Source organism: Centruroides vittatus, unplaced genomic scaffold (genome assembly GCF_030686945.1).
Source record: "Centruroides vittatus isolate TY-2023 unplaced genomic scaffold, ASM3068694v2 contig_1229, whole genome shotgun sequence".
Taxonomy (NCBI): domain Eukaryota; kingdom Metazoa; phylum Arthropoda; class Arachnida; order Scorpiones; family Buthidae; genus Centruroides; species Centruroides vittatus.
In genome coordinates, this window is record NW_027120790.1 from 187,540 (window position 1) to 204,815 (window position 17,276).

At 32.0% G+C, this 17,276-nt stretch overlaps 2 protein-coding genes across 2 annotated transcripts in view; one reads left to right on the top strand and one right to left on the bottom strand.

The window, feature by feature from the left end:
- Positions 1-280: 280 nt before the first annotated feature.
- LOC136987765 (putative sodium-dependent multivitamin transporter) overlaps positions 281-17,276 on the top strand; it is a 35,756-nt gene continuing 18,760 nt past the window's right edge. The window contains exon 1 of the mRNA XM_067285537.1: positions 281-304. The gene's annotated coding sequence lies outside the window, so the exon portion shown is untranslated. The remainder of the gene's footprint in view (positions 305-17,276) is intronic.
- LOC136987653 (nucleosome assembly protein 1-like 1) lies at positions 4,027-4,752 on the bottom strand. Its single transcript, XM_067285409.1, has 2 exons — positions 4,406-4,752; positions 4,027-4,312 (listed from the first exon to the last, which is right to left on the bottom strand). The coding sequence occupies exons 1-2, from the start codon at positions 4,750-4,752 to the stop codon at positions 4,027-4,029; spliced, it is 633 nt and encodes a 210-aa protein (XP_067141510.1).

Consider the following 17,276-nt stretch of genomic DNA (forward strand, 5'->3'; position numbering starts at 1 on the left):
ATAAACGAAAACGTTTACAGAAACCTGTGGATTAAAACACCAACAAAATCAACTAACATAAAAGTAAACCGATAAATTTATTTACTGTAAAGCAGAAGTGAAATACTAATATTACCCAAGAATTGCCTATCTGAATATTGCAGGATTGTCGATTATGATTTTAAATATGAATTTCTTCAAATTTTCTTTTCAAAGTCTGAGGATTCTTTTTATTACGTGAAATGATTTTTATCATTGGTTACTCGAGGAAAGTTTTTGCAAAGACCACCTCGCACTTTCATTTGAAAAAGTTGATATCATCAAGGTAATTATATTTATCTTAGGTATTTAATCTAAACATAACAAAAATCATTGCATAATAATCTATTATATTGGTATATTAATTATATGCAATTAAAGTTCAAATATTTTATAAGTTAAAAATACAAATAAGTTATTTATATTAGATATTTTGTGTAAATATTACACTGTATTAAACATAATGTAAGAATAGTTGAAAAATTGATTTTAGTTATAAAAAAATTATGTTTAAATCATAAAATTTATTAAAATATTTAACCATATTAGGTATATTTGATATTTACTTAAATTTAATTTCTAAAACTTTATAAAATTGAATAAAAATACATATATTAAAATATTTTCTTACATTTTTAGTGCAAAATTTTATTAAACTGTTTAGAGAAAATAAACATTCTATAAAATAATCAAACAATTTAAAAACATAAGAAAAACATTAAATTGTAATTACTTTTAGTTTGTCATATAAGCGTATTATATAAGAAATATATTTTTGATTACAAATAAATTTTTAAAACATAAATAAATAAATTCTAGTTTTTTCAATATATTTATATATATTAATTATGTATATGTAAATTTTATAAAAAATGTATTCTAAAGTATTTTACTGTTATATTTGTATATATAATTATTAATATAAGTATTGCACTTTGTATAAAACGAAAATATTGACCATTACAGAACTATAGAATTTTTTTCACGTGTAATTTTTATTTAAATTATATCAAACATAACTTTTATTATAAACATTTTTATTTTAAATGTATGCAGACTTATATAGAATAAATATGGATATTTTTAAAATGAAATATTAAATAATATATTTGTTTCAAATGCATCGTTACAGATTTAAATATAATCAATTTGAACATCCTCTTTTTAATAACAGGATAAATTTTTATTAATATTTAATACATTTACTAGTTTTAAAATTGATTTCAATCAAAAATAACTATTAAATTTTATTTACATGATAATTTATTTTTATTATATAAAAATTGGACCGGACGCCATTAAAACAATTACATTGTTAGATGACATTCACCAGAGGATATCACTTGGTCCTTCTAACCAATTAATATTTCTCTTCGATGAACAAGGATATTGAACTAAAACGATCATCGATACTTTAAGATTGATATATAACCCTTTTTAAATATTTATTTAAAATAAATATTTATTTATTTAGCCATTTATACGAATACAGACTTAGGTTAACTTCCTACGTAGATTATGATGAAGGACTAAATCTTGCAATTATTTTTTGATTAATCCACTTTAGGTTAAATGTAAGTAAAAATTTATACCTTGATATCTGATTATACGGTGTAAATAGTGTCATTTCGCATTTGTTGCTTACATTGAGTTGTTTATGTTTTCTTTCCAATTCTAAATTTACAAAATATATTCTAATTTTTGATTATAATTTCAATATAATTAAACTGTTGAAAATATTTGTTCAATCACATGTTTCTATACTAATTTTGTCTCTAATCAATGAGTGGGGTAAATATATTTTACTTTTAAATAATCTCAATTCTTATAAAATCGAAAAAAAAAATTGTTGTATTTCATGTAAACTTCGGATTTTATGTCGAAGTAATTTATAAGAATTCGACGCAGGTATATCAATTAGAAATTTATTAACTTGTTGTCAGTTTAGTATATTTAACAAACGTCTAGGCCCTGGCGAGCATTAATGCCAATTTCTTTCGCACTGTGGCGCATACGCAACGTCAGCTTTCACCCGATCGGAAGAGTGAAACTAGCGCGTTTATAATTGTTTATCGTGTTATCAACATCGAGGAACTCGTTGTACGTTAAGTAAAATAGAATGTAGTGAGTGTGGTTTAAATATAATCATAGAGAACGTTTAAATAGGCGTATTAAGTCAAGCAAGCACATAAAAGGGTGACAATAGAAAACATTAGTGTCCTGACCTTATGTTTATGGATAGACCTTGTCATGGTCCGCTATATTGTTCCTGCTAGGTCTGTCTGACAGAAATAAATAATGTTCCATAAAGAGTTAGTCTGTACACTCTTTCTAAAAGGAAAAAGCAGTACCTACGTCAATGAAGAAGAACAAAACAAAAACTCCAGCAACGAGTTGTGTTTCTTTCCAGGTAAAGTTAACACCATAATCATAAAACATATGGCACCATATGTTATGAAGTTTTATTCACATAAACTTTTCATATTTATTATAAAACGGCAAGAAAAGTTTTATTTCGAGGGAAGAGACGAGTTTTATAAAATATAACAAATAAAATGTAAATACTAATAACAAGTAAAACGTTCATTAAGTCCAACCCCACTCGAAATATAACACACGACTCCCTGTATCTTTTCATTCTTTGATCTTCAACCATCAAAATTTAACTAGTGTCCTTACTCACGATGTACCGTGTCAAATTTCGTTTCTTAAAATGTTTAAAACAACGAACTACATTAATGTAAAAAAGTATATAGTATATTTGATGCATTCAAACTTTTAGTAGTTATTACGTCTCTATACAAATAATTTTTACAAACGTGTAAATAATTATAATTGTAACTTTAATAAAATCATTATTATAAATTTCGTCTTTAGATAATATTTTAGTCGATTCAAGAAGACGTAGTCTGTTTAAAAAGTAATTTTTGGGTCCACCATTTATTTCTTAACTGTGTTCTAGAACACCCTTTGACGACCGGGCCTTTCCTTTGAGGCTGCTAGGCCGCCGGGTTAAAATAGTTCCTTTAAAAAAACACAATAAAACATCCAAATTAAAACAAAGGTAAAAATTCAGAAATTGGCGGATCTTACATTTTTAGTCGGATCACAATTAGGCGGATCTTACATCTAAATTTTAAAGTTAATTCGTCACCAGGGGGACACCAGAAATCTGCATTAAACAGCGCTTCTCAAGTGGATATAAAAGTCTGGAAGTCTGCCACTGGATAGATTAAAATTGAAGATGTCTGTAAGATCCGCCAATTTCTGAATTTTTACCTTTGTTTTAATTTGGATGTTTTATTTTGTTTTAGTTTTTAAAGGAACTATTTTAACCCGGCGGCCTAGCAGCCTCAAAGGAAAGGTCCGGTCGTCAAAGGGTGTTCTAGAACACAGTTAAGAAATAAATGGTGGACCCAAAAATTACTTTTTGAACAGACTACGTCTTCTTGAATCGACTAAAAAATTATCTAAAGACGAAATTTAATAATTAAAATATTTTATTACATTTGCTTACATTTTACTACATTACTAGTTACACGTTTGTAAAATTATTTGTATAGAGACGTAATAACTTTACTAAAAGTTTGATTGCATTTAAGCTTATATAAATTTCCGTTTCGTTGTTTTAAACATAAAATGTTTAAAATTAATGTAAAAAAGTATATAGTATATTTGATGTATTTCATTAGTATTTTTCTTTTGTTTTGTTGTTCTTCATTCAACCATTTAATTTGTTTTAAGATGTAAAACAATTTTCGTTTTATACAATTAAAATGATTCCGCCGAAAATGTTAAATCCTGGTCTGAATAGACAGACTCTTCCATTTCCTTAGTGTAATAGAGTATAGCATGTTGAATGATTTTCTCTAATATATTGGCCAATCTCCAAGTCATCTTCAAACATTTTCTTCTCTCCTGCAAATTGTTTTCCTGCTTCAACGAATTGAAAAATCCAAGGAAGAAATATTTACCAACGGTCTCGGATGTTCTTTCGGTTTCGTTATTCTATTTAACTGCGGATCGAGTGATATTCTTTCCTTCTTTCCAGTCGATATCGCATCCTTCGTATTCCACGATTTTGGGTCTGACGAAATGGAAAGGTTCTTCCGGATCTACTTCGCATTTAATGCGATATTCTTTCGTCAGTACGGGAATACTAAAATATTCCTTAGGTTCGAAGTGGAATTCTAAGACGAAATCCAACCGATTATCCGAAACGTACTTGACGGTTACGTCTTTGAGGTGTTTCAAAACGAGTTTGTCCCGCTTTTCTATCATGGGAGACAAGACACTAGAATTCAGAAACACCGTCAATCAAAAATCCGGAATTCCCAGGTTCTCTTGACGTTCGTTTCCTTTATTTTTATTCGATTCCATGTTTAACTTTTCTTCTTCCATTTCTTCTTTGATGTCTAAAGACGGTTGTCCGTTGATAATTTCGAACCTGATTTCGAATAATGGTTTATAAATATCCGCGTACTTCATTTCTAGCTGGTGAAGTTCCTTATAATAATTCATTTTACTATTGAAGTATCGCACTTGCAGATTTATTAGTTCCAGGATGCTATTCTTCACGTCGGGTGTTGCATCCCGAAGTACATTGGACAAATAACAGCCAATGCTTTTATCCTTTACCTTCTTATCCAATGCTTGTACAGCAATCGCATCCAGCTCCATTTCCTTGCTAATCGTCGAAATATCGTGGACACGAGTACAATTTTCCTCGCTCATCGTTGACTTGTAAATTTCTTCTAAGCTTCTTTCCACTTCGAAAAGAATTGTCGCTTGAATTTAAACGTAACCGAATCTTAACGAAAATAATCTCGAAACCGGCGTTTAACCTCGGTAATAAATTGTTCGATAATAAATTGTTAAAAGTTTGGCATATAAATATTTCTGAAACAAAATATATTATTTATATATAGGCCTGTATTTTAATAAACTTGATATCAATAAAAATCCAATGACGATATATTAACGTTTCTCGATCTATTTCCACTAGTGGCGTCCCGATCACGCCTTCATTTTTACTTTTTTGTTATAAAACATACAGTACGGAATACTATAGTAATCCGTCAACTTTTTGATCCCTTCCCTTTTTTTTTTCTTTCTTATATATATATATATATATGGACAAATTTGAATGCCAAAACATATTACTGTATATATATATATATATATATATATGCCAGGAAACTATATATATAATGTATTTAGTTTCCTTTTAATATTCGAATTACTTTATACAGGTAACCCTCGTATAACACGGGAGTTACGTTCCAAAAAACTGCCGTGTTATGCGAATCCGTGTTATACGAAACAAAGAACTAATGCGAAAACGGGGGTTAGGTTCCAAGAATTAAAACACATGCTGTTAAATTTTTCTTTAAATCGGATTTATTATTCACAAGTCGAAAGGCCCAATGCCACGCATCGGGGCATACAAAATTACGAATAAAAATAACAATATACTGAATATTATACTGTAAAAATATAAAATAATTTATATTGTTAATTTAAATACTTGCTAGGAGCGCCCCTAGTGGCCATTTTTGGCATACTTTGATAGAGTCCGGTTTTTCAGCTTTATATAGTAGATTTTTTTCATGGGTAAAATACTTATTTATTATTTAAGTAAATATTTTACCAGAGGATTATTTATCCTATATGATGATCTCAGCTTGAGCATCATCAACTGGTAATAGTTTTTATTACATTTCATGTTGTACGAAGGTTTTACCTAATTCCCGAACCATGTTAGAGTGAACCCGTGATATAGAAGTGCCGTGTTATACGAGGGTTACCTGTAATTTAATAATGCCTAGTAGCCTAATAATCTAAAAAATCTCATTAGCAGCTTCCAAATTATAAAATTTTTAGTTAGAAAAACACTAATTATGAGATATTATTAACATTTCTTTTCATATTATAAAAAGGCAAAAGGCTTATTTTTAGGAGATAGAAGTGAGATTAAAAAACTGTAATGAAAATTTTATTCGTTAATATCACTTAAGTCATATGAAAAAAGTGGGTAGGTAATGATCATTTTACTCTGATAAAAAATCAAGTTTAAGAAATTCAATAAAATGAACATGTAGAATAATAAAAAAGATGCAAGGATAACCCTTTTATCCCAGTCATATTTTAAAGTTGATTTTACTTTCTTAATTATACCATTTTCTTCTTTCACATAATTATAAATTTGAACGCAAGTCATTTTAAAATTATAATGACAAATCAAAATTTCTTCAATTGTCTCCAATGACAACCTGTATCTTTCGTCCGACCATTGACATCTCACCACATTTGCATTGTGGGCTGGAATGGCAAATACGTATTCACGCAGCTTTATTAGACATGACTTCTGATCAATATGCTTTGTATCAGCAAAAAACTTCAGCTATTTCTCTTCCATACTATTTCATAGTTGCTTCGCAGTTTTGATTGGTATTATTTTTCTCTAAATAATCTTTTAGATATACAAACTGGTTGAATAGAATCTCATGTTGCCAACATCGATGTTTCTTACTTGTAAAAATACCATTAATTATGGTCCATGGATAACGGCAATATGAGAATTACAAGTAGAACACAGTGCTTCAAATTCAGTTCGATCTTTCTTTATAAATGACCACTTTTTGGTACATTCACCTTTAAAATGCCACTTCCTTTTTGGCATTTTTTATTACAGGTATTAAAATGGTTTTATTTAGAAAAGACTCGATGTGCAGGAGTAAGCAATTAATTATTTTATTACACACGCTCGAAACAAATTAGCGTTCACCGATTTCTGATAGTTGAGACTGACTGAGTGATCCGGGGCGCCGCCGTGTGCCGGCCGCCTCACCCAGATTAGAGAGAAAACGGGACAAATAGTAATACGGGACTGACTTATGAGTAGTGAAATACGGTGACAGTCCCGTATATACGGAACGTATGGTAATCTTAGTTATGTCATTTTTTGAGTGGGGCTTAGACTTAAGTGATATTAAAGAAAAAAATTTTCATTACAGTTTTTTTTAAACTCACTTCTATCTCCTAAAAATAAGCCTTGTGCCTTTTTATAATATGAAAAGAAATAATAATATCTCATAATTAGTGATTTTCTAACTAAAAATTTTATAATTTGGAAGCTGCTAATATGAGATTTTTTGGATTATTAGGCTACTAGGCTGCGCCGGATTTAAAAATCAGATGCCCATGGGCACAAATAAGGGGCCCTTTAAAAGTAGGCAAATTTGATGATTCAGAAAATTTATTCAAAATACTGTAGTAAAAAAATATGTTTTCAAAAATGTTAAAGCTTAAAACATTCTTATAAATTCATATAAAATTTAATTAAATAACGCTTTATTTTATAAAATATAGACAATATACATCAAACAAAATACATTTAAATTAGTTTTACACAATAAAATATATCATATATTATATTGTGTAAAACTAATTATTTTAATTTAATTGAAAAATACCTATGTAACTTTTTTTTCGAAATTTTCCGATGTTTCATCGGTTTTTCTCGGGTTTGATTTTCTCTGCCTCACAAGGCCTTCCTTACCTTGGATGAATACGGAACAGTTGGTGGGACATTATTAAAGTAGGATAAATAAGTGAGGAATTAATGTGAGGATAAAGTAGGAAATGAGATAAGAATATCAGAGGATAGGATAAAGAAAGAAAAACTTGAGGTTAAAACGTAGGATGGGCACTACCCTCACACAAAGGTGGTAAGGGGCCCCGTGACTAAGCCACACTAGGCTGTCGCGGTAATAGAAAAAAAATTACGTTTAAACAGTTTTGTGGGGCACCTGGGCACAGGCCCCAAATGCCCTTATGTAAATCCGGCGCTGCTACTAGGCATTATTAAATTATAGCAATAATTCGAATATTAAAAGGAAACTAAAAGTAGACAATATAATGGTTAACGTTAAATCATACAGATCAAATGGAAAGGATGAATAACGACTTTTACCGAAGTTTGTTTTAAGAATAGATTTGAGATCATGTCAAAGGTATTAATAGATGAAAAGATCAAGAACTTAAACTTAAATACAACAGATCCTTAGAACTAAAGAGTGGTAATTGTTCATGATAATAATTTAATTTTCATCTTAAATGCTATGAAACTTTAAAATATTTTTTTTCATTTTGGCACGCCGCTCATTTCGATTACTTTCTCTGATATACAATAAATCAAAAGTCTCTAAGTATTTTGTAGACAAGCAACGTAATTAAATAAGTTGTTATTTTGATTTAAATACACTGCAGTTCTAAAATACCAGATACGTTTTCTTTATTTTGAATATAGGCCATACATGCATTTATTTATATTTACTTTATAAAAAAGCTTGATAATTATGTTTGATAATTAGAATGCATTCCGAAGATTTTAAATTACAAGGTACTGTACTTCATTAAAAATAAAATTATAAGACAATGAATAAACAAAAATGCGAAATGATTGTCTTTAAGTGTTTACAGCCAGATGTCAAGGTATACATCTTTATTTATATTTATATTATATTTATTATAACTTACATTTAATTTGGGTTATATATATTGTCACGTAGATGTGAGGTGAACAACAATAACGAGTCGTTGGTAATCACGAAGGGATGTTTATTAATCCACAGAACGTACTAACTCTGCAACAGGCAGTACTAGAAAAACTGATTCGTAATCTGATAGAGCGAGGGAGCATTCTTGAAATATGCAAGTGATAGTGAATTAACATACGAGAGCATTCTCGAAACTTTAAGAAAGTGAACATAAAAAGCGTCTCTGGTTCGTAAATGGAGACGACGGCCATTGCGCTTGATGGTTGAAAAAAATGAAATGCGGCAATATCTTATATAAATATTATTTTTCAAAATAAGCTTTAGAAAAGTTCTATATTAGGCGTTTTAATAATTGTATAGAATTCATCATTTTATTAAAGTAAAATATAGGATAAAATAATGTAAATTTAAGGAGCAAATGTTTATTGTGTCGTCGACATCGTCACAATGACGGGCTGCAATTTAAAATACATGATTTCTACCTCAAATTTGTAACTTAGTGTCTGTACATCATACTTTTCCTGTTAACAACAGAGTCATGCCGGTCATATATCTAACTCCTTTTAGAAAAAGATATTTGAATTGAAATAGCATCACTTCCGTTTTGTAACGGAAGATTGTGTATACTTTTAATCGGGGCATCCTGTCCCCAATCATTCCATATCTTGTCTCGACTTTCATCTATCTTACTCCGTTCTAGAGATTAAGGAAGGACAAACGGACAGACGACAGTGTGAATTTATAGGTTTACATTTTTTCAAATTGTAGTCCAATAATTAAATTATTTTTGAATAATTATTTGTATATTATAACATGTTTAGAAGTTTTAAAACACCATTGAATAATAGTACATCATTATTTACATTTCAAATAAGAATAATTAATGATAAATGTAACAAAAGTTTAAGGTTTATTTTCGATAATGTGAAAATTTATAAAAAAGAATTTCAAATATAAAATTAAGATGTTTATCAATGACGTGATTAAATTTAGATTGATATTTTTTAAAATATGATAGTCTCATACTAATTAGTAATTATAGCTAGGACATCTAGGCACTAAAAATTATTATAATGTTATAAAAATTGTAAACTATATGATTTTTAAAACTATGATTTTTAGTCCTTATATTTTCCTACCTTTAGTAATAAGTAATATGCAGAATCAACTTTGATTTTCATAGACTATATTATATATATATATATATATATATATAGGTTATATTTAAAATATACTGATTGAGAATATTCTACTTCTCATGATGTTAGTATTATTTATAAACTAGCAGATCAGCACGGCGTTGCTTGGGCAGAAAGTGACTGTAGCGAAGATTAAGATTATCAGATTATAGCCGATTATCCGTTTTCACCGGGTGCAAGAACTATGATAACCTTACTTGAATAAAATGATTAATTTTAAATTCTAAAATCTAAGAAAACCTGTTTAGAAGATTATATTTCGAATTTGAAACGAATTCAAATATTTGTTCAAATTCATTTAGTTTGGATTTATTGTTTTTGGGTTACCCGAACAGTGGAAATGATAAAAATATTTATTAATTTCCAAAATGTATGCTATATGTGCCACTATTTAATTTCCTTCTTTATTATTTACACTTTATATTGACTGAAACTAACTCTCTCCTCCTTTTCCCTGGGATAGGCGAATTTCTAAAAATCCCTTCTTAATGTGCATTATGACAATGCACATTAAGTCGTACCCTACTAAAGAGCAGTTAAAAATAAAAAATCGCATCTAAAATAGTACAGTAGAAGCTGTTTCTTAAGATAAGCCTTAATCCTCTCCCTCTCCCCCGCGGGGGGGGAAAGAATTTCGAAAAATCCCTTTTTAGTGTACATTCTCGTGACGTACTCTAACTGTGTACCAAATTTCAACTTTCAACTCCTAACCGTTTGAGCTCTGCGCTTATTATTATTATGTTGGGTTAAGTGAGATATACTCGGTTAACACCGGTGGCTGTGTACTATGCCGGACCAAAGTCAAGGCATAGTAACCAAAACAGAAATTAAAGAAGTGTATCAGTGTGTGTGTCTGTATTCAGGAATTTTCTCACAATATGACATGTATTCAATATAGTGGCCTTCTGTAGTGTGATGTATGTGTTTCTATTCAATTGTAATGTGCCCAGGCTTTTGTGTAGTGTGTGTGGTATGACACCTGTAGAGGAGAGAACAACAGGTACAATAAGCACCCTATCCATCCTCCACAGATGCCTTATTTCCTGGGCGAGTTCTGTGTACTTGCTAATTTTTTCAGCATATGTGTTTTGTATATTGTGAGTGTTTGGAATGGATATGTCTATAATGTATGTGATTTTATTGTGTTTGTCAATGAGTGTGATGTCTGGTCTGTTGTGATAAATTGTTTTATCTGTGATTATGGCTCTGTCGTAGTACATTTTGTGCGTGTTGTTTTCCAATACTGTCTGCGGAATGTATTTGTAGTATGGTTTGTGGATGTCTACTAATTTGTGTTTCTTTGCAAGCTCTTGGTGTATTATATTTGCTACTTGATTATGTCTGTGTAAATAATCTGTCTGTGCCAAGAGCTTGCAACCAGAGGTGATGTGTTGTATAGTTTCTGGCATGACATGACATTTTCTGCATGTGTCATTTATGAGTGTTGTATCCTTGAGTATGTGTTTTCTGTAGTTTTTAGTATTTATGACCTGATCCTGTATGGCGATCATGAATCCTTCTGTCTCCCCAAAGAGGCATCCCCGTGCTAACCAGCTGTTTGACGCAGTTTTGTCAACAAAATCCTGGGCCAGATCATAAGGATGCCTGCCATGGAGTGCCTTTCGAGCCCACGATTGCTTAATGGTGTCTATGCTTTTTATATGTTGTGTTGTGTCCATATGATGTGAGTGTAAGTTTAATGGTGTGTTATTCGAGTCTGCTAGAGTTACTGCTTTATGTAATTGTGATGTTTCTTGTTTTTTGTAGAAAAACTCTCGCAGTGACTGTATTTGTTTGTAGTGAAGGTTAACTATGTCAATCAGGTCACGTCCGCCATCTTTACGTGGAAGGGTTAATCTTTCTCTGGCAGATTTAGGATGATGTTGTTTATGCTTAGTAAGTGTAGTTCTTGTTTTCCTTTGGAGTTGCTCGAGATCTGTGTGAGTCCAATGTATAACTCCAAAAGAATATGTGAGTACTGGGATGACATATGTGTTTATTGCTTTAACTGTGTGTTTTGCATTTAACTGTGTTCTGAGAATAGCATTTAACCTACTTTGGTATTCTTTAATCAATCTTTGCTTTATTTGTGCATGTTCTGTTAGTTTGGCCTGTTGGAATCCTAAATACTTGTAGAACTCGCCCTCTTCCATGGATTCAATAATGTCTCCATTTCCAAGTGCAAAATCTTCTTTCTTCAGGATTCCTTTTTCTATGTGAAGTGTTTTGCATTTATCTAGGCCAAATTCCATTTGTATGTCCTTGGTGTATGAATGTGTGATTTGTAGGAGTTGATGAAGTTGTTTTTGTGTGGATGCATAAAGTTTTATGTCATCCATGTACATGAGATGTGACAGTGTATACTGTGTTGTTTTTTCATGTCTGATATTGTAACCATATTGCGTGTTGTTTAACATGTTGGATAATGGATTCAGGGCTAGGCAGAACCAGAGAGGACTCAAGGAATCTCCTTGAAAAATTCCTCGCCTAATAAAAATTTGCTTTGTTTGTATGGAAGTGTTACTAACCCTTAGATGTAGTGTTGTTCTCCAGTGCTGCATAGTGTTTTGAAAGAATGCAATGAGTGATGGATGTATTTTGTACATGTGTAGAATATGTAGCAGCCAACTGTGTGGAACACTGTCGAATGCTTTTCTGTAGTCTATATATGCCATGTGTATGTTTCTGTGTTGTTTGTGTGTTTGCCGTAGAATGACTGAATCTATGAGTAACTGTTCTTTGCATCCCCTGTGATTTCTACGGCAACCTTTTTGTTGTTCCGTTAGAATGTCGTGTTCTTCAACATGTTTGTATATTTTGTTTGCGATACAGGATGTCAATAATTTGTAGAGTGTTGGAAGACATGTAATTGGTCTGTATTGTGTGGGGTCTGTGGTATTGTTGTTTTTGGGTTTCATGTAGGTGATGCCCTGAGTAAGAAAATTTGGCATGTCTTGTGGATTGATGATGATGTGTGTTAGATGTTTAGCTAGTTCCTGGTGCAGTGATGTAAACTTTTTGTACCAGAAATTGTGAATGTTGTCTACACCAGGTGTCTTCCAGTTGTGTGCTCTGTTAACAGTGTATTGGAAATCATGTATGTTTATTTCAACACAGGGCATAGTTGGTATGTTGTGCAAGTTTCTGTTCTCCTCCTCAATCCAGCCTGCATCAGCATTGTGCGTGACAGCACTGGACCAAAGAGAAGACCAATATGTTGTGAGTTCTTCTTCTGTTGGTGTGCCACTGTGCTGTGTATCAGTGTTTGCTTTGTTATTAATTTGTCTGTAAAAGAGTTTTTCATTGTTTGTAAATAATTTATTTTGTTGTTTTCGTAGTGTACATGTTTTGTATCGTTTGAGTCTACGTGCTTTGGCAGCAAGTTTTTGTTTTAGTGTATCAATGTATTCTGTAATGCGTGTGTTGTGATGTTCGTGTTTTGTGTGTGTTTTTATTTTCTTGAAAATGTTTTTGAGCTGTTTCCTTAATTTGGGTGTTATGTTGCTTTTAGTGTATTGTGTCAGCCTGCCTAATTGCTGTCTATTGTCATTTATTTGTATTTCTATTCTTCTCTGCCAGGCAGGCTTGTGATAGTATTGTGTTTTCTGTGTATTTGTCTGTGACTGTACTTTCAGTCCATGATGTGTCACTACTGTGACTGCCCCAGCATAAACTAATGTATGAATGTCTGCGAGTGTAGAAATTGAATGAATGTAGTGTGGTATTAAGTGAGTGTTTACATAATTTAGTGTTTTTCCTACTTCCTTTGACGTGTTTATTTTTGGTATTCGTGGTCGTTGTGTGGGATCTGTGCCTGTATATTTAGTGAGTGTTTCCTGAAATATAAGTGAGAGCGTATTAACTAAATCCATGTCTATGTTATCAGTGATGGACGAGGAAGTGTCTGTAGTATCATTAGTGGTAATTGTTGTATGTGTGTTATTATCAATGCTTGTTGCTGGATTATCCTGACAGGTTACATGATCTTCATTAATGTTAGATGTTTCTGTCTGTTGATGTATTTGATCAGCTGTTTGATAAGTTCAAGTGTTGTTTGTGGAATAAGGTTGTTGTGTATAATTGTTCTTTATTGATCAACAACCCTTTGTTCGGTGACAGTGAGGTGAGGATATTGTTGTGTGAATTTATGGTGTAGTTGTTGTCTGTACGCTGTCATGTTTGTTTCAAGTTTTGTGATCGTGTAATTAGTACGGATGATAAACTCGTTCATTTCTACTGTTCATTTCATCCGTTGGCGTGGTTTTCCAGTCTTTGTGGTCTGTGGATGCATTGCCACAGAAACACCAAGGCTGGGTTGGTTCCTCATATCTGTTGAGGGTATTGCAGTAGCCATGCTTGGGCCGGTGCTGCTTTCGCCACCGGTAACCAGGGGAGACTGTGGCCTATTTTTCGAACGTGAGCCTCTGCCTAACCCACGAACGCGGACCTTGTTAACCCGGGCGACGTCCGAGCCGGTATCACACTTTGATCTAGTTATCACCATAATAAATATCTCCACAGAATGTTGGTGTGGTCACTCTTAGCTTCATTTCTCCCCATAGACCTTACTGGCATGGGTGTCCCTACCAGGAGCTTGTGCTCCAGCCTGCATTGCCCTATGGATCAGTAAAATTACTGGGCTCTCCCACCACGACCAGGTGGTGACCACGGGAGAGTTATTATTATTATTATTATTATTATCATCATCATTATCATTATTGTCAACCTATCTCGATTATATTATATGATTTGAAAAAAAAATGAATTAAAATATTCTATCCATTCTTCCATTTATACTATTCTGAAGTCGTTCTTATATGCTCAACTAATTATTTAGTTTTTAAGCAGCATTAATCAATTTTAGATAGAGTGTACGACAGTTGCAATCGATAGAAATTTATACTGTAACGTATTGTAATGTACTGTACAGTACAACATAGTTAAAACCCTCTAGTTAGGCATCCAGAATTTAGGCTGATTTAGGCCAACACTCAGCTCATGGAGTATTGAAAGTAACATGGATATCTGTTAATTAAAATGTATAGTACAAAGCTATTACTTTCATAGCGATATCAAAGTTATTTTCAAAATTTATCAATGATATGAAAGTTATGAATAAATTTCAGCATGTTATAGTTTTTCGAAGATAGCGATATGTTTATTAGAATAACAGTACAAGTTTTATAAAGACATTATTTGTTATAAATATCAGCATAAGTAGCCTAGTTCACGATTATTTAAATAATCGTGAAACGTAAAGGACATGTTGAGATGATAACATAAATATAAAAATGCAATATAATTGAAATAATCACCTCAGTTATGATCACAATAATAAAAAATCATTTCATTAAATTTTATTACCTACTTCATAAAAAATAGTAATTACTTAAATTAAGAGTTAAATAAATATACGTAAGGACTTATATTTTATGATAGTCCTTTAAATGTAATAAAGAATACATATCTATAACATATTTAAAAAGTAAAATCATTAAATACACATACATAATAAATAATAACAAACCCAATAACTATTTCGAATGGTTTGTGCAATTAACTGCAGAACAACCACCCGTTTCTTCTTAAAATTAAACACTAAAATTACAGCAAATACAGGCAACAGATTGTAGTACACTGATTTGGCCTTAAAATGGCGCGTAAGTCAGGTTGTGTTTAAGGAGCCTTACCGCTAGATTTTCTAAAAAAAATGTTTCCCTCACGAGATATAAAAAAACAAAGTTTAGATTAAAGCCAAACGATTGCCAAATTATATTGGGTTATATTGCTAAGCTACTATTATTATTAATTAAATGATAAGTACTGGTAATTTGGCACTAGAGGCCTGTGTTAGGCGTCTTCTCTTCCAAAATTTAATAATTATAATTAAATTAATATTTTAATACAGGTATCCCTTGCTTAACGCGGGATTTGATTAACGAGCGAAATTAATTGCAGCAATCCCTCTTTATACACGGCAAAAGTTTTAATTAACGAAGCTTTAACAGCCATCTTTACTTAATATAAATATGTTTTTTTCCGGAAAATAAGGTGTGAAAGAATTTGCTATTTTCGTTTATTTAAATAAAAATTTGTTCTAGCGGGTGGTGATTGTTCGGTCGAGTACCGCGGTGCCGCTGTATTTGATTAACGCAATTTTGATATACGCGATAGCATCGAGGGATTAATTAACTACGTTAATCAAGGGATACCTGTAATTAATTTAGAAGGTTCTAGAATAAAAGAATCGGCTCGAAGCTCAACTCCCGCTTAGGTCACGTTTCTTTATGCTGTTTCTTTAAACACAGCAAAGCGTTTCTAAATGAAGCTCTATAATGTAGCGAACCGTTAATCATACTCGTTTACTTACGGCGCCGACTGGTGAAATAATTCGGCAATGGTTTGGCTTTAATATATAACTATCGGGTTTGAATGTTTATATTTGTATAAACAAAGTTTAGTACTCTTTTCTCCGCTCATTGCCTATCTTCTTCCGTTACATGCTCGATGCAGGTGTTGGTAGAAGTGTTACAGTAGAAAAGGTTACCAGATGTGGAATGAGATTTTTCTGTGAACTTTGGCAAAACTACAGAAGTCACCTGATTTTCCATATTAATGATTTCTGCACGTTATGAAATAGAGGTTTCGCAACATAAAAATGCGCATATCACAAACGAAATCAAACAACGTAACCTACACAGCGTAATATTCAGTACGAAACGCAAGCTAACAATAACAAAAGAGCAGAAAATAAATAACGTAACGTAACGTATTCCAACTTAGAGTGATTGATCCTAAGATAATCAAGCGCAATAATCGCTACGTAACCAAACCAAATCAAACCTAATGTAAGCATTAGAAACAAATTTTAACTTAGCGCAAGTTAAGTAATTAAATAGGCTAAAACTTGACCGAACATAACGTAATGAAACCTATTTTTAACGTGGTTAGTGCGCAGTGCAACGCAATTTTTAACACAGCAAAGAAAAAAAAAAAAAAAGAGAATCTTACGTGATATTTAAAAACTAAAGAACCAATGGAACGTAACATAACAGACCACCGTAATAGCCGAATCTCGGAAAGTAAAGTAAGGAAGAGTAACTAATGTAATGTAATCGATGTCATTTCTTCCGAGGTTCAGCTGTTACATCATTTATTGCCAACCATATTACCGTGTTTACTCGATTGTAATACTCACATTTTTTGGAGTTTCCTTGTCTCAAAAGTTGGGGTGCACATTAGAATTAGGCACAAAATCGCCACCTCGTTCGCGTGGTTTGTTCTTCACTTTGCTCAGCAATTCGTGTGTTACGACATCCGTATAGACATCTTTCTTCTTCTTCTTTGATTCCAAGCTAGCATTTGGTTGGGAGTGTCTGCGCAACCAGTATGCTGCTGTGGGTGCCGCAGGAAGTCGAGCCTTCTCCACAATGCTCCTCCATTGCCTCGATCCATGGCTGCCGCTTTCGCCTGCTTCAGATCAAGTCGTGGTTCTTGA